Here is a 24,122-nt window from a genome sequence, read left to right on the forward strand (position 1 = left end):
ACCACTACATTAACGTTATTGCATTGTAAAAGCGATTTAATTATGTGCTAATGGGAAAAGTTAGATTTCCATGTCCATTTCATATACCCTTAATTCCTAATTATCTAATAACATATTGTGCACTGCCTCAATGTATTCATCTGTGGCTGTAGGTCTGGAACATCCTTCTTGTGAATCACCTTTAAATGTCACACAGCTTTTTTAAAATTCAGATAATCATTTCTTAACTGTTGAAAATGAAGGAGCAGACTCTCCTTATAAACCTTTGCCAACTTTGGATGAAAAGCTGTTGGTAACAAACCATATCAAAACAGAGATTTGTGTAAAAACATGGATTTCCAGTTGACCCATTCAACAACGCACACACACAATACAACAACTTTAAAAACTATGTAAACAAAACTACAGGATGATTTTAATTAAAGTTACATTTTCATTTGCTGTAAAAAAAAAAAAAAAAAAAAAAAAAAAAAAAAAAAAAAAAAAAAAAAAAAAAAAGGAACTACTACTCAGAATTACGTCGAACTCGAATGGAGAATTATCAAAGAAGGGAGAAACATTATTGGGGGACTGAACAATTTAACAAAAGATTTCCCATTACATGGCGTTGTAAGCATCCTAATGTAAATGGGTTCAGCTACAAATGACAGGTGGATTGGAACATGATGGCTATGGTGTGAGTTGAACACATGTATGGCAGCTGGCATTCAACAGTTGTTGCACAGTTAGTTCGGTAAACTTATCCACCATGACAAGGTCAAACCACATTGGATGGGGAAGATTGGTTTTTTATTGTCCTGAAGCCAGTAACACATAAAAAGCAACAATGACATCAGTTTTTAATTGTCCTGAGGGCAAACACTGCATGAAAAGTAATAATGGTGGATTTTAATTATCCTGAGGCCAAAATCTGAATAAAAAGCAAAAATGAAATCAGTTTTTAACTGTCGTGAGACTGATACAAGACGTATTAATATGCTGTCCATCATTTCTGCCACAAGTTGAAATCTAGAAACAGCATATTCCACACAGATCAGAATGTCTCAAGTGTTATATCTGTATGGACAGGCTGTAGGGAAATGATGGCAGGCTGATAATTCTAGTATTTCTAAAATGCCTCTGCAGCAACTGCTTCACTGGCAGCACAACTTGCTTAAAAATGATTCTACCCACACACCCATTGTAGAGGAGTCGGAATGACCTTGTTGCACAAAAGAGTCTCATAGCATTTCCTAGTAACAATGCAGGTAACAGAACCCGCATGTCCCATCTCCTCTACAATATATGACCATACGATAAATGACATCATCAATTTGCATCTCTACATTACAGAAGCAGTACCAGTTGATGAGTGAGCAGGTTTTCTGTGCCCATATTCTGCAGTTCTGAGTATTGACATGTCCTTGGTGATGGAAATGGGCTTTGGCTGTCCACATAATGTTCTGTGGCCATTCATTATCCACTTTCATACGAGCAAGAAATTCTAAAGCAAATGTTTTGTCTTGCTGGCAGCTCAGCATCAAACAACTCATGGACATGGGTAACTTTGTATGGATAGCAATGCAGGATTTTTTGTAGAATTTTATGCACCATGCTCCCAAGTTCGGGCAATTCCCAGTGCACTGCATTTTTGCACACCACCACTACTCCTCCTACAATGCTGAGGTCACATCTTCTACTGACTTTGAATCAGTTATTGTCCTCCCTCTGCCACATTGCATACCAAAAGAACCTGTCTTTTTTAGTTCTGTAATTGTTTTCTCCAGATCCTTGGCAGACATTGAGCCGTATGAGCCAACACATTTTTTCGTATCCATGAGTGTCTGGAACTTATGTAGAGCTACTGGCACGTTGTCACCATTCTTGTAAAAGAGCTTTATCAGTAACACATGGTCCTGCATTGAGACAGTCACATTGAGCTCTCAGATGCAAACTGAGGAACAGCTGTGTACCGAGAATTATTATTATTATTGTTATTTTTCATATTCTGCCACTTACAGTGCCATCTAGTGGTAAAATTTTCATTAATTTTTGCCCCATATGTTTTCCATTTTCTTTGACAACACTCAGTTCAAATTTTGCATCATTCTTGGGACTGGCTTGTTTTGTACATCATTCTGAAAGTGGAACTTAAATTGTAATCACCCTGTATACTGAAGATCAGGTTGACACTTGATTTACCTTTTTGAACATGTTTCAACATGGCAAACACATAATATCATTGATATCAATACCAGCTGTGTGCCAGGTTGAGAACCCATCCCTTTGCTCTCATACATCAATGGAAAAGAAGCAAACTATTCTGAACCAAGAATTAGGTTCACTGAAGGAATATTTTACAAAATTTTAGTGAACAGTATCTCTGTTTATTGAACAAGTTAAAGTTTGGCTCTTTCATAGTTAAAATTGGATGTCAAATAAACTATCTTATTGAAAGTATCTGGACACTCCTGTGTAATGCAGAATTGACCGCTAGATGTCGTGAGAGGAAGACCTACCAGTATAAAAGGAAATGGGGTAACAGCAGAATGGGTTGCTCAGGGTAGCTCAGTGACTTTGCATGTGGATTATTTATTGGATCTCTGCTGAGTAACAAATCAATCAGTGGGGCTTTAACCCTTCTAAAGCTGCCCAAGCCAAATGTTGGTGATGTGAATGTTTAGTGGAAATGTGAAGGAATTTAGGACCAGGCAGATCTCATACGCTAACAGGCAGGGAATGTTGAGCATTGCAGAGAGTGGGTGTAAAAATTCACATGAAATCAGTGTAAGGAATCGTTCATGAGTTCCAAACTGCTACCAAGAGTCCAACTAGAAAGTGCATAATGGTTAAAAAGAACGGGGTACAATGTTTGAGCATCTCCTCATAAGCCACATATTTCTGTAGTCAGTGCTAAGATATGACTGAGGTGGTGTAAAGAGTGGCGCCACTGGATAGTGGATGACTGGAAATGAGTGATTTCGAGTAATGAATATTACTATAACCCAAGGCAATCTGATGGAAGTGTTTGGGTTTGGCGAGTGCTAGGACAAAATTACCTGTCATCATGTGTGGTGCCAACAGAAAAATACAGAGGAAGTGGCATTACAGTTATGTTCTTTGTGTTTAAGGTGTGGTGTCTTTATTGCACTTATGCAAATGCTAAATGTTGAAGGAAATGGACAAATTTTACAGCATTGTGTACTGCATACAGTAGAGGAACAGCTTGGAGGCAATGATTAATTGTAACAAGCCTGACAGTACATCTTGTCGTAAAGCAGTATCTGTGAGGCAATGGTTTGTGAACAGTAAAATTTTATTGTATTATAAAAACTAATTTGTGCTGTTTCATTGTATTATAAAGACTCAAACTCAAGACATGTGTCTTTTGCGAGCAAGTGCTCTACCGCTGAGCTGTCCAAGCATGACTCACGACTCATCTTCACAGCTTGAATTCTGCCAGTACCTCATCTCTTACCTTCCAGAGCACCTGTCTGGGAAAGGCAAAGGTTCTGAGTTTGAGTCTCGGTCCGGCACACATTCTTAATCTGTCAGGAAGTATCAGATCATCACACATTCCGCTACAGAGTGAAAATTTCATTCTAGTGTATTGTACCATCTTATTATGGTGTTAGTTTAGTTCTCATTATGTTATGAGGTTAGACAGCAACTAATTGCACGTCTGTTATAATCATTTTAATGTTGTCTGTTCAGTTTAATCCATTTACAGGCCACCGTAAGGCATCATTCTCTTTGCATATGACAGTTTTCACATCAGTTCACTTTGTGATATTGTAAAGTAAATGTGGTTGTGCACCATTCTGTGTTTGCACCAAAGGGGAACAGTATTTGTTCATATGTCTCTCTATCAGGGTGAAAGAGACAAGAGGGCAGGGAGGATGACTGAAGATGTGCCACGAGCAAACATTCACAGAAGAGTCTCAGCACAATTTAGAGACAGTGATTTACCTAGTAGAAGCTTTTCCTGGAAGTTTGAAATAGTCCAAAATTAACTGAACAAGTTTGAAGGAAAAGGAAAGAGCAGTTATTACACTCACATTCATTTTAGATGCCACCTTAAGCAAACCCATTCCATGATTATGAATAATTGATGAGTGACTACAAACTGCAAATGACAAATCATATATCTATTAGTCGTGGTTCTGCATACACATAACTGGCTCAACTTTCATAAAGTCTGTGCAAGATGGATCCTGAAACAACATAGGTAAGAGCACAAGATCAGTCAATTGATAATTGGTCACAACATGCTCCATTGTCATGCTAACAAGGGTGAAATTTTTCTGAAATGAATTATCTGTGGATTAATCATTTTGACCCAGAAAACAAAATTGCAGAATATGGAATGGAAATACTATTGATTTACAGAAACCCTCTGGAGAAAAAAACTATGCCCATAGTTTTTTGGAACACTCAAGACAGTTTTTAAACATCACCTGGAAAATGCATCTTCAGTTGTCCAGTGTTGCCCTGAACAGTTGTCATTGTTGATATAAAGACTGGTGATAGTACATGGCATGGTGCTACTTCCTGTGACAACTTCTTCTCATTATATTGTTTTCATTCCTAGCTGAATATTTCCTCTTATTTTGATTTGGCAATGAATTCCAAGATAGTGGTGCCTCTTGAGTAACTGCATTAATTATACTATTATGGCAATGTCATAGTGTAAGGAGTTGCTTGTTCTACTCTAAACTTGTGGATGATTTTCAGTTTCATATTTTTGATGTCTTCAGCCTTTGCCTATCAACTGCAAATGACATAAAAAAGGGTAACTGCAAATGACATCAGGAGAGAATGGGGTTCATATCCCTGTTGGTAAATCATTTTTTAAGATTTTTAGTTTCCCGAAACCAAATGGTTTGATGAGTGGTTCTTTCCCTTTTCCTTCTAAAGCTGAGCTTGTGATCCATTTACAGCAACCTCAAACAAATGTAACTCTCTATCCCTTCTTTCATCACACTCTATCCCTCCTTTCTGTTAATGTTTCCAGTAGAGCCCTAGTACCTTCAGTTTGTTATCAGATGTATCCCACGTTAAGGAATAAAAACATCCATGCCATGTCCTGTACTAGAAAAAGGTTGGGACAATTATTGATAAACAAGCATAGTGTTCCTAGAATGTGAAACACTTGACATTCTGCAGCCTTTCAGTGTTTTGCTGGTCTGGTGAGGTATTTGTCATTTTTGTCAGCTGCTGCTGGACTTACTACTTGTTCAGTTGTTTATTCCTATTCAAAGTCCACATCATCTTCATATGGCATTCTTTTACAATGGGTAATGTTTACCAAAACAGTTTTGTAATTTGCTTTCTAGTAACTGTTTCTATTTCTCACATCTGTTATCACTACCTGTCCAATGACAAGGGCCCACCAATAGTAGCCACAGAAAGTTCACATAATAACCCCATTTCTTCAGACTAATCATTGGAAGACTCAATGTAGTAAGTGAATGTGACAGTGGTCTGTGACAGTTTTCAGCTAACTGGCTACACTAAAAGATGCTGAAGAAGATCCCAACAGATGGGTTGACACCCTGATTGTGAAGATGAAGTTTGAAGAGGAACATGACGTCTCCTGACAACCTTGAAGATTTTGACTTCAATGAAAATGCCCACAGGAGACTACAGATTTATGAGTACATGCGATCCAGTTAACTCCTCCGTGAGTTCAGTGGCCCATCCTTAGTCGTCAAGCACAAGTTCAGGAATTTTCTCAGCATTTTTCTCTTTGCCAGCTGTCAGTGGATATCCTTCCCTATGTTTTTGTCTGTTCCAACAGTGAATGGGCATCCAGAATCGGGTTTTTAATCAATTGACTTGTCACCATTTTTGAAACACGAGAGCTACAGGTATGGTTCAGTTTGTTTTGTAGTGTCACCTTTGTAAACTTCAATCTTCAAGCACAAGTTCAGGAATTTTCTAAGAATTTCTGTATGTCCAAGCAGTCAGTGTATCTCCTTCCCATCATTTTTGTCTATTTCAGCTGTTAAAAGGCATCTATAATATAATTTTTTATAAGTTGACACATCACCGTTTTTGAAACAAGAAAGCAATTGGTACACTTCAGTTTCTTTTATGTGTCATCTTTGTACACCATTTTCAATAACATATAAATTTTTATGACACTTTTTCCAAGGAAGCAAAATTGCTGAGCTGTGCATTGTTCAATTACACCTGTGGTGAAAAGTATCACCAGGCAGACTGACTAAACCATCCTGTGCAGCACTGAACTTATAAGCAATTGTGTGACACACCCGTAGTAAGAAAAATGCATATTGAATAAACTCTGGCTGGGGCAACACTATTTCAGGAGCTTCATACATCTCTCACTGTTTTCCTCACACTTGTGCTGTTATTCTGTAATTATAATCATTTACATGTCATAGTTCCTTTAAAAAAGCTCTGTAAGATTCCTATCATTTACACAATAATTTTATCTGAAAATAACTATCTGTATTATTGTATCCATTAATTAAATTAATCTTTTGAATATTAACATGAGCTATTTACAAATGTTAAACATCTACATCTATACTCTGCAGAGCACTGTGAGGTTAATGGCAGGGATACATCCCAGTGTACCAGTTATAAGGGTTTCTTGCTGTTCCATTTGTGTATGGAGTGTGGGAAGAATAGTGGTATGAATGCCTCTTTACATACAGTACTTATTCTAATCTTATCCTCACAATGTGTATGTGAGCGATACGTAGGGGGTGTCGTATATTCCTTGAGTAATCATTTAATGCCAGTTCTTGAAAGTTTGTTAATAGACTTTCTTGGGATAGTTTATGTATGTCTTTAAGAGTCTTCCAGTTCATTTCCTTCAGTATCTCCGTGACACTTTCCCAGGGATTAAACAAACCTGTGACCATTCGTGCTGCCTTTCTCTGTAAACGCTTAATATCCCCTGTTAGTTCTATTTGGTACAGGTCCCACACACTTGAGAAATGTTCTAGAACCGGTTGCACAAATGATTTGTAAGCAATCTCCTTTGTAGATCAATTGCACTTTCCGAGTACTCTACCAAGAAACCTAAGTCTACAACCCGCTTTACCCACGACTGAACCTATGTGATCATTCCATTACACCTCACTACAAATTGTTACACCCAGGCATTTGTATGAGTTGGCTGATACCAACAATGACTCATTGATATAATGGTCATAGGATATTATGTTTTTTTGTTTTGTGAAGAAGCAAAAGTTTACATTTCTGAACATTTAGAGCAAGTTGAATCTCTGCACCATGTTGAAATCTTATCAACATCTTTTATGCAGCTTCTCTCAGATAGTACTCGATTATAGATAACAGCATCATCTGCAAAAAGTCTGATTTTGCTGTTAATATTGTCTGCAAGGTCATTAACATACAATATGAACAGCAAGCATCCCAATACACTTCCCTGGGGCACACCCAAAGTTACTTACATCTGAAGATGACTCTCCATCCTTCCTACCTAAAAGTCCTCAATCCAGTCACAAATTTCACTTGATACCACATATGATCGTACTTTTGATAATAACTACAGGTGCGGTACTGAGTCAAATGTTTTTTGGAAATCAAGAAATATTGCACCTACCACATTGCCTTGATCCAAAGTTTTCAGTATGTCAGTTAGAAAAATGCGAATTGGGTTTACATGATCGATGTTTCTGAAATCCATGCTGGTTGGCATTGAGGAGCTCATTCTGTTCAAGATACCTCATTATGTTTGAGCTCAGTATATGTTCTAAGATTCTACAACAAATCGATGTCAAGGGTATTGGACAGTAGTTTTGTGGATCACTTCTACTACCCTTCTTGTAGACGGGTGTGACCTGTGCCCTTTTCCAAAAACTGGGCATGGTTTTTTGTTCAAGGGATTTACGACAGATTATAGTTAGAAGTGGGCCTAACTCGGCGCAAATTTAGTATAGAATCTGACAGGGATTCATCGAGGCTTGGAGATTTGTTCAATTTTAACAATTTCAACTGTTTCTCAACGCCACTGACACTAATACTTATTCCATTCATCTTTTCAATGGTAAAAGGATTAAATTGTGACAGTAGTCCCAAATTTTCCTTTGTAAAGGAACATTTGAAGTTAAGCATTTCAGCTTTTGCTTTGCTATCCTCAATTTCAGTTCCTGTCTCATTCACTAGGTACTGGACACTAACTTTCCCTAACTTTCATGCCTCTAACAGCCTTTACATACGACTAGAATTTCCTTTGCTTCTTTGAAAGATCACTTGACAGTATTCTACTACAGTAGTCATTTAAGTCTTAACCCTTTGCTCTCTTAACGGCCAAACATGTTCATTCAGAATCCCTCTATCTATAGCCCTTGTCTTTGTTTTAAACCTATTATGCAGTAATCTCTATTTTTTTAAAGTTTATTTACAGTGACTGTACACCATGGAGGATCCCTACCATTATGATCTGTTCTACTGGGTACATATTTATCCGGTGCACGGTCAACTATTCTTTTAAACTTGAGCCAGAGTTTCTGTACATGCCCCTGTCCAGTGCGGAAAGTTTCAAGTTCCTCATTGAGATATGACACTACTGATTTTTTTAATCTAGTTTACTGAACATATAAATCTTTCTGCTTGTTGTAGTTGTCCTGTGTACTTTGATAATCATTGTTACCACAGCAGCATCATGGTCACTGATACTAGTTTCAATGCGGGTATCCTTAAAGTAGAGGATGTAGATGAAGATGAAATGGGAGATATGATACTGCGTGAAGAGTTTGACAGAGCACTGAAAGACCTGAGTCGAAACAAGGCCCCCGGAGTAGACAATATTCCATTGGAACTACTGACGGCCTTGGGAGAGCCAGTCCTGACAAAACTCTACCATCTGGTGAGCAAGATGTATGAAACAGGCGAAATACCCTCAGACTTCAAGAAGAATATAATAATTCCAATCCCAAAGAAAGCAGGTGTTGACAGATGTGAAAATTACCGAACTATCAGCTTAATAAGTCACAGCTGCAAAATACTAACACGAATTCTTTACAGACGAATGGAAAAACTAGTAGAAGCCAACCTCGGGGAAGATCAGTTTGGATTCCGTAGAAACACTGGAACACGTGAGGCAATACTGACCTTACGACTTATCTTAGAAGAAAGATTAAGGAAAGGCAAACCTACGTTTCTAGCATTTGTAGACTTAGAGAAAGCTTTTGACAATGTTGACTGGAATACTCTCTTTCAAATTCTAGAGGTGGCAGGGGTAAAATACAGGGAGCGAAAGGCTATTTACAATTTGTACAGAAACCAGATGGCAGTTATAAGAGTCGAGGGACATGAAAGGGAAGCAGTGGTTGGGAAGGGAGTAAGACAGGGTTGTAGCCTCTCCCCGATGTTGTTCAATCTGTATATTGAGCAAGCAGTAAAGGAAACAAAAGAAAAATTTGGAGTAGGTATTAAAATTCATGGAGAAGAAATAAAAACTTTGAGGTTCGCCGATGACATTGTAATTCTGTCAGAGACAGCAAAGGACTTGGAAGAGCAGTTGAATGGAATGGACAGTGTCCTGAAAGGAGGATATAAGATGAACATCAACAAAAGCAAAACAAGGATAATGGAATGTAGTCTAATTAAGTCGGGTGATGCTGAGGGAATTAGATTAGGAAATGAGACACTTAAAGTAGTAAAGGAGTTTTGCTATTTGGGGAGCAAAATAACTGATGACGGTCGAAGTAGAGAGGATATAAAATGTAGGCTGGCAATGGCAAGGAAAGCGTTTCTGAAGAAGAGAAATTTGTTAACATCCAGTATAGATTTAAGTGTCAGGAAGTCATTTCTGAAAGTATTCGTATGGAGTGTAGCCATGTATGGAAGTGAAACATGGACGATAAATAGTTTGGACAAGAAGAGAATAGAAGCTTTCGAAATGTGGTGCTACAGAAGAATGCTGAAGATTAGATGGGTAGATCACATAACTAATGAGGAAGTATTGAATAGGATTGGGGAGAAGAGAAGTTTGTGGCACAACTTGACCAGAAGAAGGGATCGGTTGATAGGACATGTTCTGAGGCATCAAGGGATCACCAATTTAGTATTGGAGGGCAGCGTGGAGGGTAAAAATCGTAGAGGGAGACCAAGAGATGAATACACTAAGCAGATTCAGAAGGATGTAGGTTGCAGTAGGTACTGGGAGATGAAAAAGCTTGCACAGGATAGAGTAGCATGGAGAGCTGCATCAAACCAGTCTCAGGACTGAAGACCACAACACACACACACACATCCTTAAAGTGGTCAGGTCTATTTATGCATTATGAGTGTGAATCCTAACTATCTGTTATAGGTGGTTTTCAGAGAAGGCAATTAGTAAAGTTTCACAGGATGTCTTATCATGCCCACCACTTACAAAATTGTAATTTCTCCAATTAATTGTTGGATGATTAAAGTCTCCACCAGTGATTACAGTATGATTGGGGAACTTGTATACAAGTGAACTGAGGTTTTCTCAGAAGTTTTCGGTTACATCAGGAGACGAGGTTGGTGGGTGATAGAAAGATCCAATAATAGTTTTATGCCCGCCCCTGATACTGAATCCTGCCCAAACGATCTCACATGCAGCTTCAATTTCTACCTCAGTGGATTTGAGTTTCTTGTCTTCTGTAACAAGTACACCACCTCCATTTCCCTATTGCCTATCCTTTCGATATTCACTTAAATTTTCTCCAAAAATCTCACTACTATCTGTTTCAGGTTCCAGCCAGCTTTCTCTACCTAGTATTATCTGAGCTTCACTGCTTTTCATGAGTGTTTCAAACTCTGGCACTTTGTTGCAAATGCTTCGGCAGTTTACCATTAGGATTTTAATACTCTCACCTGTAAGAGACATTTCTATTGCTCTTATGCTGATACTTCTGGGTTTCCTACAGCTATCGTATCTGGATTGGATGGAGAGCCATCTAACCTAAAACAACAACGACAACAACAACAACAACAACTACTACTACTACTACTACTACTACTACTACTACTACTACTACTGTGTGCACCCCACACACAGTTAGCTACCTGAGTAACAGCCTCTGAAGTGTAGTGCACACCTGACCTATTTATGGGAACCGTACAGTTCTCAGCCCTATGGTGCAAGACCAGGAAGTCATAGCCTAGCTTGTCACAGAACCTTTGAAGTCCCTGGTTCAGTCCTTCCACTCAACTCAGAACCAAAGGGCAACAATCAATTCTGGAGACAATGCTCCAAATTGTGAGCTTCGTTGAAACTCAATGCGCAAGGCTGGTCTTCTCAACCTTCTCTGCTAGTCACTAGAATGACCCAAGAATGACCTCAGAGCCCGGACAAGAGGCATCATTTGTTCCAATGTGCACAACAATCTGCAGTTGGTTGCACCCTGTTCCCTCAGTGGCTGCCGGAATTGCCTCTTCAGCTTGCTGAATGAGGATCCAGGCATACATACTGAGTGCAACTGGTGTCCTTTCCTGTTACTTGCTGCCATTTCCATAAGGGATACCATCATTTGCCATCTTTCTGAGCTGCCAATAATTAACAGATCCTACCTTTTCGTGTTTTCCTCCTCCTGACACTGGATAAAACACATTTCTGCAAAACATTTGAAGTGAGTCCCACTGGCTCAGTTTCCGTCTCAGTGAAAACACAGCACCTCAGACTTGTTAGTTGTGGGATCAGTACAACACACTGAGTCCTGCATGGTCCATGTCCACCCTGTGCGGGATGCCTAAATCTATCTCTGACATACCACTCACAGTCATGTGCATGGCTAATGACAGATCCTGTGCGTTCTGCAGAGGAGACAGGATCACTAGAAGAGGATAATACTTTAGGTACCTCTGGTACTTTCGGTAGCTCTTCCAACACAATGACCGAGCGAGGTGGCGCAGTGGTAGCACACTGGACTCGCATTCGGGAGGACGACGGTTCAATCCCGTCTCCAGCCATCCTGATTTAGGTTTTCCGTGATTTCCCTAAATCGTTTCAGGCAAATGCCGGGATGGTTCCTTTGAAAGGGCACGGCCGATTTCCTTCCCAATCCTTCCATAACCCGAGCTTGCGCTCCGTCTCTAATGACCTCGTTGTCGACGGGACGTTAAACACTAACCTAACCTAACCAACACAATGATTTGCAGCAGTTACCAATCATTTAACAGTTGTCAGGGCAATTTCCAGCTGCTTACAAATGGCAACCAACTCATCCCGTTTTGAGAAAAGCATTCAAAGTGGGAGAAAAGCATTCAGAGTGGGGATGTATTTTGGCTGGTGCAATGTATTACAAGGCAGTGAACAAATAACTTTAAATAAAATTTGCTGATTATCTTTTAATCTGTAGAGCTAAAAAGTTGGTAATTGTATAAGAATTGGAGCATATACACAAAAATGAGATTTGTGTTAAGGCAACACAAAAAAACTGTGGCAAAAGTTACTAGTTTCCTAAAATGTTTTGATGTTGTTATAGTTGTTAGCATATGCCAAAACAGAATTAATTTATGGTGCAGATAATAACTGCAGATAGGACTGATACTCTTGAAGGAATAACTAGATGTAGCACAATACGTTATTTAGAAAATCTGCTACAGTAACTAATTCACAAATGCTGATTTGCCACAAATTGCTCTTAGATTATGCAAAGGATAATAGTAGGCTCCAAAAATTCTCAAAAATGTGTGTTTATTTGTGTTGGTATGCTATGAAATTCGTGGGTGATGTATTCTTTGGCTGAACTATAAACCACAACTGCCATTTGTTATGAAATAAATTACTTATCCAAAGCACTCATACCGGTAACGTATGAACATATCGTTCTGTAAGCATCTGAAAATTCTCAATCATGATGAGCCACATAATGTGAAAAAGATTGGATTTATAGTGTTGTAGTTGTCACAAACTGTTCAATAAGAGTTAAGAAAATATTCCCAGCTTTCAGCCGATGTTGCGTTGTTTCAAACGAAGTTTTTTATGTGGGGTACTCAATGCAAAATGATAGAATTGTTTTCTTATCCTGGCAGCATGGGAGGAATGCTAGTGACCTATTAAAGTAGCCTCCATTGTGCATAGTTTACCAAGCCATTTTGTTCCGCTGCAAATGTCCTCATATCCTCCCTCTTAAAATACAAGATTTGTGGATGTAGTCTCACAGTGATACAAAATTTAATTTGAAAATACTCTTTGAGTTCACTTTTGTGATGAGGCTTGAAACACAAGGAAGGTCTTACTGGCCTCAGGGCTACATTTCCCGACTGCATTCTAGATCCCAGATACAATTTAAATGTTGTGTGACGAGGGCCTCCCGTCTGGTAGACCTTTCGCCGGGTGCAAGTCTTTCGATTTGACGCCACTTCGGCGACTTGCGCGTCAACGGGGGTGAATTGATGATGATTAGGACAACACAACACCCAGTCCCTGAGCAGAGACAATCTCCTACCAAGCCGGGAATCGAACCCGGGCCCTTAGGATTGACATTCCGTCACACTGGCCACTCAGCTACCGGGGGCGGACTAGATCCCAGATGTAATGTAGCAACTTTGAAGTCTTTGATTTTTCACTCTTTGGGTCTTGCACCTGACTCAATACTTGGACCATTATACTACTAATTCATTCAAGATTAGTTACTCTTTAAATGGCTAGAAACACATTTTCTTAGGTATTACTTTCTGATTTGGAATAAGTGCTGTTTTATTTTAGGGGACAAATCTACTTAAATTAATTATTTTTTCTTTATGTATGAAGAGTTTCACCTAAATTATGAGTTATAAGTATTCTGTTTCCCATTTGGTCAGTTACATTTACAATAACCAAAGTGGTGATTGTTACACTTGATGGTTAGGGTGTTTCATTTGCGTACAGTCTTTGAATCTTGATTGTTGTATTTGTAGGACTGGAATTATGTGAAAGCTGGAACCATGGAGTTAACTCTGGAAATAGGATGCACAAAATATCCACTTGCTAAAGATCTGCCTCGGTATTGGAGCGAAAATCGTGAACCATTACTGCAACTCTTAGACAAGGTATGATTACGGATGAGATACAGGTAGTTCACAGTTGATACTATTTCATGACTGTCTCTTTCTCATTTTTTATAGTTTTATCTATTATAGTATAATTTCTGTTTAAAAAATGAAATCCCACTCAAAATTATTTCAAGTTATAAAGAAACATTTGAACATGTCACTGCTTCCATTAAGGAGGCGCAGCTCCCAGTTAGGAGAGGGAGGGAAAGGGGGAGAGGGATAAATAGAATCCAGATTAGGAGGAACAGAATAATGAGTTCTTCTTTACTTCTCATATTATGTTGCTCTAATTAGAGATTTAGAAAGTGTTTCCTCATAATGTCACATCTGTTTTGTTTGAAACAGTAGACTAAAAAAGTTTTGTATGTTTGATAAACTCTGAACAGATTCATTAAGAGAAATAGGCCTGATCCTCATAAATCTCAATTCACTTCTTCTTTTCAAAGGTTCATGAAGGTGTTAGTGGATTTATTCTAGACAAGAATGGTGATCCGGTTCGCAATGCCACTATAACTGTTTCAAGTCCAACTATTGGTGCTTTACGTGATGTACACTCTGCTGTTGATGGTGACTACTGGCGCCTGCTGCCTCCAGGCACCTATTCACTAAGTGTGTCCTCTCCTGGGTAAGTGAAGATTTTTGGTATAAATCCAATTTTTTTGTATTCATTTATTAATAAGTAGGGACTGGAAAAATTTGCTTTTTGCAATAAATATGAAATAGATGCGACTTCCGCCTCAAAATGCAAAAACTTAATAGATGCTGTTTCACAGTGAATTGTATCCAGAAGGGCTACTAGTTAGAGATAGTTTGTGATAGCTTTATTTTCTCTGTACAATATCAAAAATGTAAGCAGTTACGGGTGAAGCCCAATTTGGAAAGAAAATGTGCCCAAGAACCTACTTGCAAAAAAAAGGTGTACGAACATAGCGCTGTATCAATGCACCATGCCAGTTGTGGTCGACTGAATGGACTAAGATACACATCGCGTAATACAACATAGTACTCAGCCATGGGACCTAGCATTATATGAGAAAGAAATGCGTAAGTTTGTTTATTGGCTAAAGCTCAAAAGACTGTGTAATATGGACAGTTTTAACTTGGCAAATTAGGCAGCAGATGTTTTGAACTGTAGTTGCATCGAATACCACTATAGGTTGGACCCGAAATACGTCGTAACAATGCTCTGCTGACTTCAACAGACAACTGCACGGTAGCTGTCTGCGAATGCTTTGTGATATGCATTGCTCATTGTTTTCTTTTCTTTTTTTGAAATAAGTGAAATGACTAATCCTGGTCCATCACAGATTTTGATTGCAGCCCTTACAACACCAGAAGAGATCGGCAAACCATGTGACAATGTGCCAGTTCTTCTGTAGACTGCTGCCAAGCGAAATGGAGGTGGGGTTTGTTTCTCTGCACAGCTCCTTCCCCTCTGGTGGTCAAAATTCTAGTCTGTTTATGTTCGTGGCCATCTGTGACTATAGTCTATAGCATCCACCCTCTGCACTATAGTGACTGGAAAACAAAATCTGTAATGTTTTTTGATGCTGCCAAAATTCTTCTCCTAACATTAAAATCGAGTTGCTGTATGTTCGGTTCTACTTCTACGCTAAGTGCCTTTTCAGGTCTATCTGTAGCATTCTTAATCATGGGTCATAAGGCTATAAGTGCCCACAAAAGGTCGAAATTAGTTGTCTGCAGAATTTTTGATCTTCAGATTGGGTGGAAAAAGACAAATAAAGCCCAGAAACAACTTATATCGGAGACGCATTCACTTAACTGGCGGGAAAATGCTGCTGCTTTTCAACAGAACAATCATTTTTGAAAGCTTAATTACAGCCAAAAGAAGAAAACAAAGGCCATTTTGGAAGAAAAAGGTGCTGAAGTTTTTGTAAAACAAACATTCCAGTCAGTCAGTCAGTTTCAAAGAACTAATAATTCATGCCTTCACTAATGTGGCATGACAACCTTTTAAATTTGTGCATCTAATCATTTATAGACAAAGAAAATAGGTGCAAATGTCTACAAAAATAGATGCGATTTTCACAAAAATTAGATGTGAATTTTGCAAAAAATAGATGCTGCGTTTTCTGATCCCTATTAATAAGGCATGCAGCCTTAGTAGAAGTTGCCCTGCAACACTTCTTTAATGTATTTTTTCTGCTGAGATGTGTGTGAGACGGTAATCAGTACCTCATCTTTTGTACATGTTGGTATCTGGCAAATGAACTGAGGATTTTTAATTTTTTAAAACTATCATCATGATGTTTTGCAGTACAACTAAAATAGATGTACGAGAAATAACCTGTAAAATTATTTTAAAAAAAGAAAGTAACTTTCACTTGGGAGTTTACAGATATATGTGTGGTGTTTAACAAGTGTAAAATAAATGTAAGAATATGAAGACCTTCCTACTTGAACAGTTTTAAATGTTTGACTTTGATGACTATAGATTATGTGAGGAAAGCTATTTTTGACAAACATGCAATACAAAGTATGAAGTAAGTTTACTCTACACATACTCTGAAGATAATATTTGCTGACTTTGGATTTTATGAGTTTTGTAAAGGTGCTTTGCACATGAAACTAATGGAGTTAGCATCAGAGTTCTGCCAATAACAGCCAGAGTCTGCAATAGAAACTCCAGAAACATGCCTCTCCAATCACATCACAATTGCCACAGAGCAGCTGTATGCCTGCTTATATCCAGGAGTGAGGTAGGATCTCGTCAAAGGGCACTCCTGACAGCAAAGCACCATCTGGGTAGTGGTGCCACGATGGGTGACAGTAATGTTGTGCCACGTACTTGGATTCTGTAGTGATGCTGGGTGGCACCACCAAAGTGAGAATCAAAAGTTATGACTGCAAGGAAAGTCATCAACCTGACAGTCAAACAAAGGGCTTTTGTTCAGCAATAACTTGCTTCACAATGTCAGACAACGGAAAAGCCAGGTTGGAATGTCAACAATACTACGAAAAGAATAGAGCGCTACTCACCTTAAAGACTGAGCGACAGACAGGCGCTGTGAAAAGACTTTTACCCCTTAAGCTTCTGACCAAAGCCTTCTTCAGAAAGGAAAAGAAAACCTCACATATTCATGCAAATAGGCACACCGTACACACAGACGACCAGAATGTCAGGCAAAAGGTTGAGACCAAATATAGTATGTGATAGGATTCATCATGGCAAGAGAGGAAGGTTTTGAATATTGGAGATGATGGGAGTGGCAAAAAAGAAGCAGGGGGACAAAAAGCCTTTTCATGGGTCGTTTGGAGGTTCTTCCAGAGATCCATAAGCCTTCAACCTCCCATTTGGTTTAGTTACATTGATGACATCTTTGCTATATGGACTCATGGTGAGCCTAAGCTGTTACAATTCCTGGACACTCTAAATACATTCTCCCAAATAAATTTCACATGGTCCTATTCCGAATCCCATGCCACTTTCCTTAATGTTTATCTCATCCCCACTGAAAGCCAGCAACACACTCCTGTTCATATTAAATCTACTAACAAACAAAAGTACTTATGTTGTGACAGTTGCCATCCTTTCTCTGTCAAACGTTCCCTCCCATACAGCCTCAACATTCAAAGCAAACATATTTGTTCAGATGCAGACTCTTTACAGCAATACATTACCATTCTCATCTCAACCTTCACTGGACATCGTTACTTCACCAACTTTGCTCAGAAGCAGATGTCTCAGGCCATCATATCCAATCCTTATACTGTTGATTCACAAAAAAACATGACTTAAGAGTGCATGTCTTGTCACTTTGTATTATCCTGGCCTTGAACATATCAATCAGATACTTTGACAAGCTTATACCTTCCTAAAATCATGTACTGAAAAGAGGTTCACTCTGTCTGACATTTTACTCATCACATGTAGAACGGCTTTTTGACGCCCCCCCCCCCCCCCCCCCCCCCAATCAATATCCTGGTCAGTTCCTATGTTGCTTCTGCAGCCATTTCCCAACCATATGGCTGCTATCCCTGCAATCATCCCCACTGTTAGACTTGCCTTTTGCACCCTCTTGCCACCACTTATACCACACCTGAATTGGCAAAACATATACTATCAGTGAGGGAGCGATCTGCGAAATGACAGATTCATGTACTGTTACGTAAACACTATTCGGCCATCTGCATTGGCGTGACTGCTGCCAAATTATCATTTAGGATGAATGAACATAGATAAGGGGTGTATACTGGCAACACACAGTATCCTGTTGTGGATTGTGCTCTACAGCATGACAGTTGTGATCTCGGTGCCTGTTTCACCACATATACCATCTGGATTCTTCTCCTAGATGTCGCTTTCTCAGAACTCTGCAGGTGAGAACTGAAGTTACATCACGTCCTTGGTTCTCACCACCTGCCTGGGCCTAATTTAGGGTAATTATTTTCTTTAATTTCCTTGGTATAAGCATTTGTTCTCAGTAAGTATTCCTATTTCATTCCCTTTTAGATTTGTATATCCTTTATTTTCTGACCTGCTTGTTTCCCACCCACCTCTACCACATATAATACTTATTTTTCTGCTATTATTCACTATTGCTTGATGTTTTGTCAATAATCTTTGTCTTGCTTATTACCCAAGCTTCCACCTTTAGGCTCTCAGGATTTCAAATCTTGTCCAGGGCAGTCACCAACAATCAGTCTTTCCTTCTCATCCTTTCTTGTAAGTTTCTCCTGACCCAAGGTTTTGGGTGACTTTTCTGAACTCTTCGTCATTTCCTAAACCTCACCAGTCCTTTTCCTTTACCGCTCTTCTTTTCCCTTTTGCCAGAAGGAGCAGCCACTGGCTCCGAAACCTTGCACATTTCTTTAGACTTTATATGTGTTTTCTCCTGCCTCCACTTCCTAGTAGACTTTTTGTATCTATCAAATTGTATTACACATAAGTAGTGTGTCTTACAGACTGATAAATGTCAGTGCAAAGCAGAATATAAAGTTGCTGTTTTCCTCGTCTATCCTAGATCCAAAAAGATCGTAAGATAAGAGAACCACCTCAATGCCACAGATGTTGCTCCAGTATAAACTAGCAACCTAATTATATTCAACTCAGTTCCTATTCCTAAAAATGTGTTTTATCTCTTCCTTTAACTGTGCAAAGACTGCTGCTGAGTTCTTGTGCCTGAGAATGCCATAAAAAATGTGAAAAATTATAAAGCACTGGGCTCTAAAATATAACTGCCAAATGAGTAAAGACAAACTGATATCTACAATAAGTGCTTGATGGTGGATTGTGAGCTGTATGAATGGAAGAAAGCCAGCATTACCTCCACGTGTGAGAAGGGTGATAGATTAGATTGCAATAATCATTTAAGTATAAATGAGATGCCATCTATTGCACTGTTGTATGGTCATATTCTAAAGGAAATGTTAGAGAAAGAAGAGACATGGTTGCTCACACATAGATGGAAGATTTACATTAAGAAATCTGAAATCTTGTGAAAGGGGAGGGGAGGGGGGGGGGGGGGCGGAAGGCTTGAGGAATGACCATGTCATAGATTGCTTAAAACAGTGCTCTGTTGGTCCCCTCCCCCTCCCCCTCCCCCTCCCTGCCCCACCCCAGAGAGAATGAAGTACAGATAACCATCTAGAAGGTGGTATGAAGATGTTTATAATGTGATGACTGCAAGAGCACTACAAGATAGGGGCAGGTGGATGTTGGGTGGTGAGAAGCAACAATGGCCATAGAACACTTGCTTAATGATAATGATAAACCATCTCTAGTCATTTTATGTTTCTTGTACTCAGAACTGAGTGCCAAATTCTCATTTTCAAGGACTACGTTGAGTTTTTCAACTTGCATTCATGAAGTCCTGACTGTTCCTCTAGTAAATATTTAGCTTCAAAAGACACTGGAAAACCAATAAATACACAGTCATTGGAATATTTTTATTGTTATTTAATACCTTAACCTTCAAGCTACATTTGCATTGTATCAGAAGCCAACAATTGTAGTTAATAAAGTAAAATGACAGTTCTTTAAAATTTACTTTTACTTTTAACAATGTTATTTTCAACAGCTGTTATGTTAAATGAAGAGCCTGTCAATGGTCATTTTGAAATTTAAACTATTATGATGAATCACAGTTTAAAGTTTTTGATTGGTGATGCAACATTTTTATGCAAAATAAAGGAATCAATATATAAATTGTTCTCTTCTAGCTACATCACAAAAACCATTCAAGTTGAAGCACCTTCATCTGGCACAGTTAATATTACTCTTGAAAAAACAGAGGTCACTGAACTGAATCCTGGACGTTGGTCAAGAATTTATGATTTTGGTCTGAATGAGAATGTGGCTCCAGTCCATGGGTATTCCGATCAGAATACATTCATGCAGCAGTTGCAGTATCTGAGTTTACAGCACCCAGACAAAGCAGAAATGCGGAATGGTGTATTAAGAATAACTGATGAGGTATGTCTTTCAACTTATATTTATGCTTGTTAATCTGTTGGCGTTTGAAAGTAGTTTTCTCCACAATATGAGTTCAGTGAATCATTAAAATTGTAAACTAAGAATACAGAATGAACAAAATCCTTATCATTGTAACTGGACATTTTCCATAAATTACACAGTTTGAAAATTTGCCCTCAGTATGGGCATTTTATTAAATCTCTTCATGAAAACAAATTCTTAATCTTATTTTTGTTAATCTCTCTCTTCAGCCTCCTCTCCCCTACAACTATTTATCAGTGCATAAGGATTTGCACTAGAAATTGTAACTAATTTTTCAGCAACACTTTAACACCATTTCATTGCTAATACTAAATAAGTTCTGAATTTAATTACAGATGGGTGCACCAGAAGAGGGAAAGCTGCATATGGCACTGGTAGGATCATTGTTTTCCTCTCAGCCAGCAGGCCGAGAATTGGTGCTACGAGTTGCAAGACATTTGTTGGCTGGAATTGCAAAACAAGATCCTCTTGTTACTAATGTTCTTAAAAATACAGTAAGTAGCCAGAGCTCCAGTTCTTGTTTCCTCATCAAACTAGGTTCATTATGTTTCCTCAAGAACTCCTGTCTGCTTCCACTATATTAAACACATGTTGTGGTCCAGATCCTAAAATGAAAGATGGATTGTGAAATCAATCAAAGAACTTATTTACTGAAAAAAAAGCAAGTGATGAATATTTTTAGACATAATGTCTAAGAATCTGCAGTGACTGCAATGTGTTTATTGTAAAAAAGGGCACTTATTTATAATATTAATGTTGTTAGTGCTTTCTGTTAGGTCATAATCAGACAACACTTAAAGCCAGTGGAGAATGGACTTTGAGTTAACAGCATATTGTATCAGTCACATTCTGAGCAATTGTCTACTGAGTAAATGACATTAACATTAAATGTACTAGTACAGTACTGAAATAAAATAATGGAAGGAGTAATGACTCACTGTGTAGTTGTGCAGCTGAGCAGGTAATATCTCTTTCACACACACACACACACACACACACACACACACACATACACACATACACACAGAGGATGAGACTTGATGATGTAACTGAAGACACAGTGCAAACTGTAACTGGCAGTTTGATGTTTTTTTTATTGTTGTTGCCACTACTATTATTGTGTGTGGACACTACAGTGTGGCACTTTGAGATTGTGTGTGTGTGTGTCTGTGTGTGTGTGTGTGTGTGTGTGTGTTTGCGTGTGCATGTCTGTGGGGTGGAGGTGTTTTGACCTGTGATTGTGCAAGATACTGCTGGAAGTTGAGCCTAAATTACCTTGTATGACACTGCCAACCTTGACAGGCAACTGCACATTAGCCATTATCAGATGATTCATATACTGTTGTTTTATTTTCTTATTTCGTAATAAGTGGAGATGCTAATCCTGGTCCATCAAGGGGTTCAAGTACACCTTTCAGCACCAAAATGGGTTTGTGATCCCTGTGACTGTGTGCCAGTTCTGGTTTTGCAGAAGCACATATCATCACTATAGGCTACTAGTTCTGCAAGAGAGAGATGGAATCTTTGTAAGGCTGCTAGATCTGAACTATTGAATTGAACTTCAGGTGTCATTTATTAAGTGCCCTAGTAGTACAGCCAGTGGCTGTGGAGTGTGACCTGTTCTTTTCTATAGCTACCACTACCTGATATGGTCTCCTAACTCCTTGGTCTATGTGTCTATTTACATGATAACCAGAAATACAATATCCTTCCTCCTCAAGGATCTGGGTGCAGCTAGAAAGTCTCCCTGTGTTAGTATGGTGGCTAAAGTGAGGCTATCTTCATTGGTGGTAGCGTGTCGAGTGGGTATGTGAGCTACTTCCACTTCTGATCATGATGCTGTATGTGTCACAGAGGGAGACTTACCAATTTCTCCTCTGGGAATCATAAGTACTCCAATACTGGTGTTGATGGCAACTAGCAGAAATGCAGGCTGTGGCATAAGTAGATATTTTGCTGTTATTGATAGCTACAAAACTGGCTCAATTTGTGTAAAGTGTTGGGGAGTGCACATCTGGTTAGTGAACACCACCTGCTGAAATCTGCATAATATTCATGGTCGCACCTTAGTGTCTAATGATGGTGCCAAGGACATGGAACTGACAACTAAAGCTGTAGATGGGAACCGAATTCTATGACTGGAATGCATGCTGTATCTGTGAAAGCTACAGCTGCTGCTCCAGTTGTAGGATGTGAACTGTTGTCATCAGCTGACATTCAAGGTGTAATTTTGCTGCACTCTGACCACTGAATGACATTGAGCAGTATGTACTTAAGAATATTGTTAATGCTGCACCACAGTTTGCCTAGTAGAAATTTCTTGCCCTATGTCTTTAATGTTAGTGTGGACATTGTGACTGCACTGTTGGAGGATGGATGTGAAGGGGCTGTGCCAGGGCACTGAAAACCATTGAGCACAGAAGTTGATGAATGGATAGTATCTGTCCAGAATGAGATTTTCACTCTGCAGCAGAGTGTTTGCTGATATGAAACTTCCTGGCAGATTAAAACTGTGTGCCAAACTGATACTCGAACTCGGGACCTTTGACTTTCACGGGCAAGTACTCTACCATCTGAGCTACCCAAGCACAACTCACACCCCATCCTCACAGCTTCACTTCTGCCAGTACCTCATTTCCTATCTTCCAAACTTTACAGAAACTCTCCAGCGAGGGTATCTGTGTTACAGTCTATTGTAAAAAACAGTGATCCTTGGTAGTTCTTCAATGCTGAAAGCATGTGCTGAGACATGAGTAGTTTCTTCTGCTAATGTTAACTATATTTTTTTTTTAAACATACGGGAGCTGCATCATTATATCAACACTGACCAACCATATATCACATAAGAAAGGGCCAGATAAATTGGCATGATGTTGATGTCAGGGGCCTAACACTGTTGGCAATGGTTTAAACTGTTGCTATCTAAGAGGAGGTGCAGACGCTGAATTGTTGAATTGTGCCACTGGTTTTAGTTCATCACTAAAAGGGTTGGTGCAGTGTTAAGCACACTGGATTTGCTTGCAATAGGATGGCAGTTTGAATTTCTATCTGACCATCCAGAATTTAATTTTCAGCAGTTTCCCTAAAGCACTTAATGCAAAGGCCAGGATGGTTCCTTTGAAAGGGATATGGCCAGTTTCCTACTTCCTTCCCCACATTTGCGCATGTATTACATCTCTTATCACTTTGTTATGTATCACAATAAAACCCTAGTTCTCATGTGCCCCCCTCATTCACTAATCCCATATTATTACACATATTGTCTAGCTAGCTGTTTTTTGTGGAGTAAATAGATGATGTTATGGAGCACTTTTAGGATAAAAAATCAATCACTGTCAGTGAAAGAGGCTAGTGAGAAATAATGGAGGTATGAAACCAATGCTGTTGATTGGCTCTGTGGTCAATGTGCCTGCAGTCAAGAGAGAGAGAGAGAGAGGGGGGGGGGGGGAGAGAAAGACTGGAAGAACAGACCATAAAAGTCTGTTTTTAACCCTTTTACTACTGAAGGCATGCCACCTGCTTGGCGCGCTGAGGTGCCGCGCTGAGGCGCCGCGATATGCGGCATAATCCATCTATATGTGCGGCGTGCCTGTCTCTCAGAGCCGCCTCCGGGACCAGATCGGCTCGTGCTGCACAACCCCATCTGTGCTGAATATTT

At 39.2% G+C, this 24,122-nt stretch overlaps 1 protein-coding gene across 1 annotated transcript in view; it reads left to right on the forward strand.

The window, feature by feature from the left end:
• Window positions 1–24,122, forward strand: part of LOC126418594 (carboxypeptidase D-like) — a 261,509-nt gene that overhangs the window by 128,784 nt on the left and 108,603 nt on the right. Inside the window, exons 10-13 of the mRNA XM_050085427.1 lie at window positions 13,852–13,983; window positions 14,433–14,611; window positions 20,170–20,422; window positions 20,800–20,958. Of these exons, the coding sequence (XP_049941384.1) occupies window positions 13,852–13,983; window positions 14,433–14,611; window positions 20,170–20,422; window positions 20,800–20,958 (723 nt within the window). The remainder of the gene's footprint in view (window positions 1–13,851; window positions 13,984–14,432; window positions 14,612–20,169; window positions 20,423–20,799; window positions 20,959–24,122) is intronic.

This window comes from Schistocerca serialis, chromosome 9 (assembly GCF_023864345.2).
Source record: "Schistocerca serialis cubense isolate TAMUIC-IGC-003099 chromosome 9, iqSchSeri2.2, whole genome shotgun sequence".
Lineage (NCBI taxonomy): Eukaryota > Metazoa > Arthropoda > Insecta > Orthoptera > Acrididae > Schistocerca > Schistocerca serialis.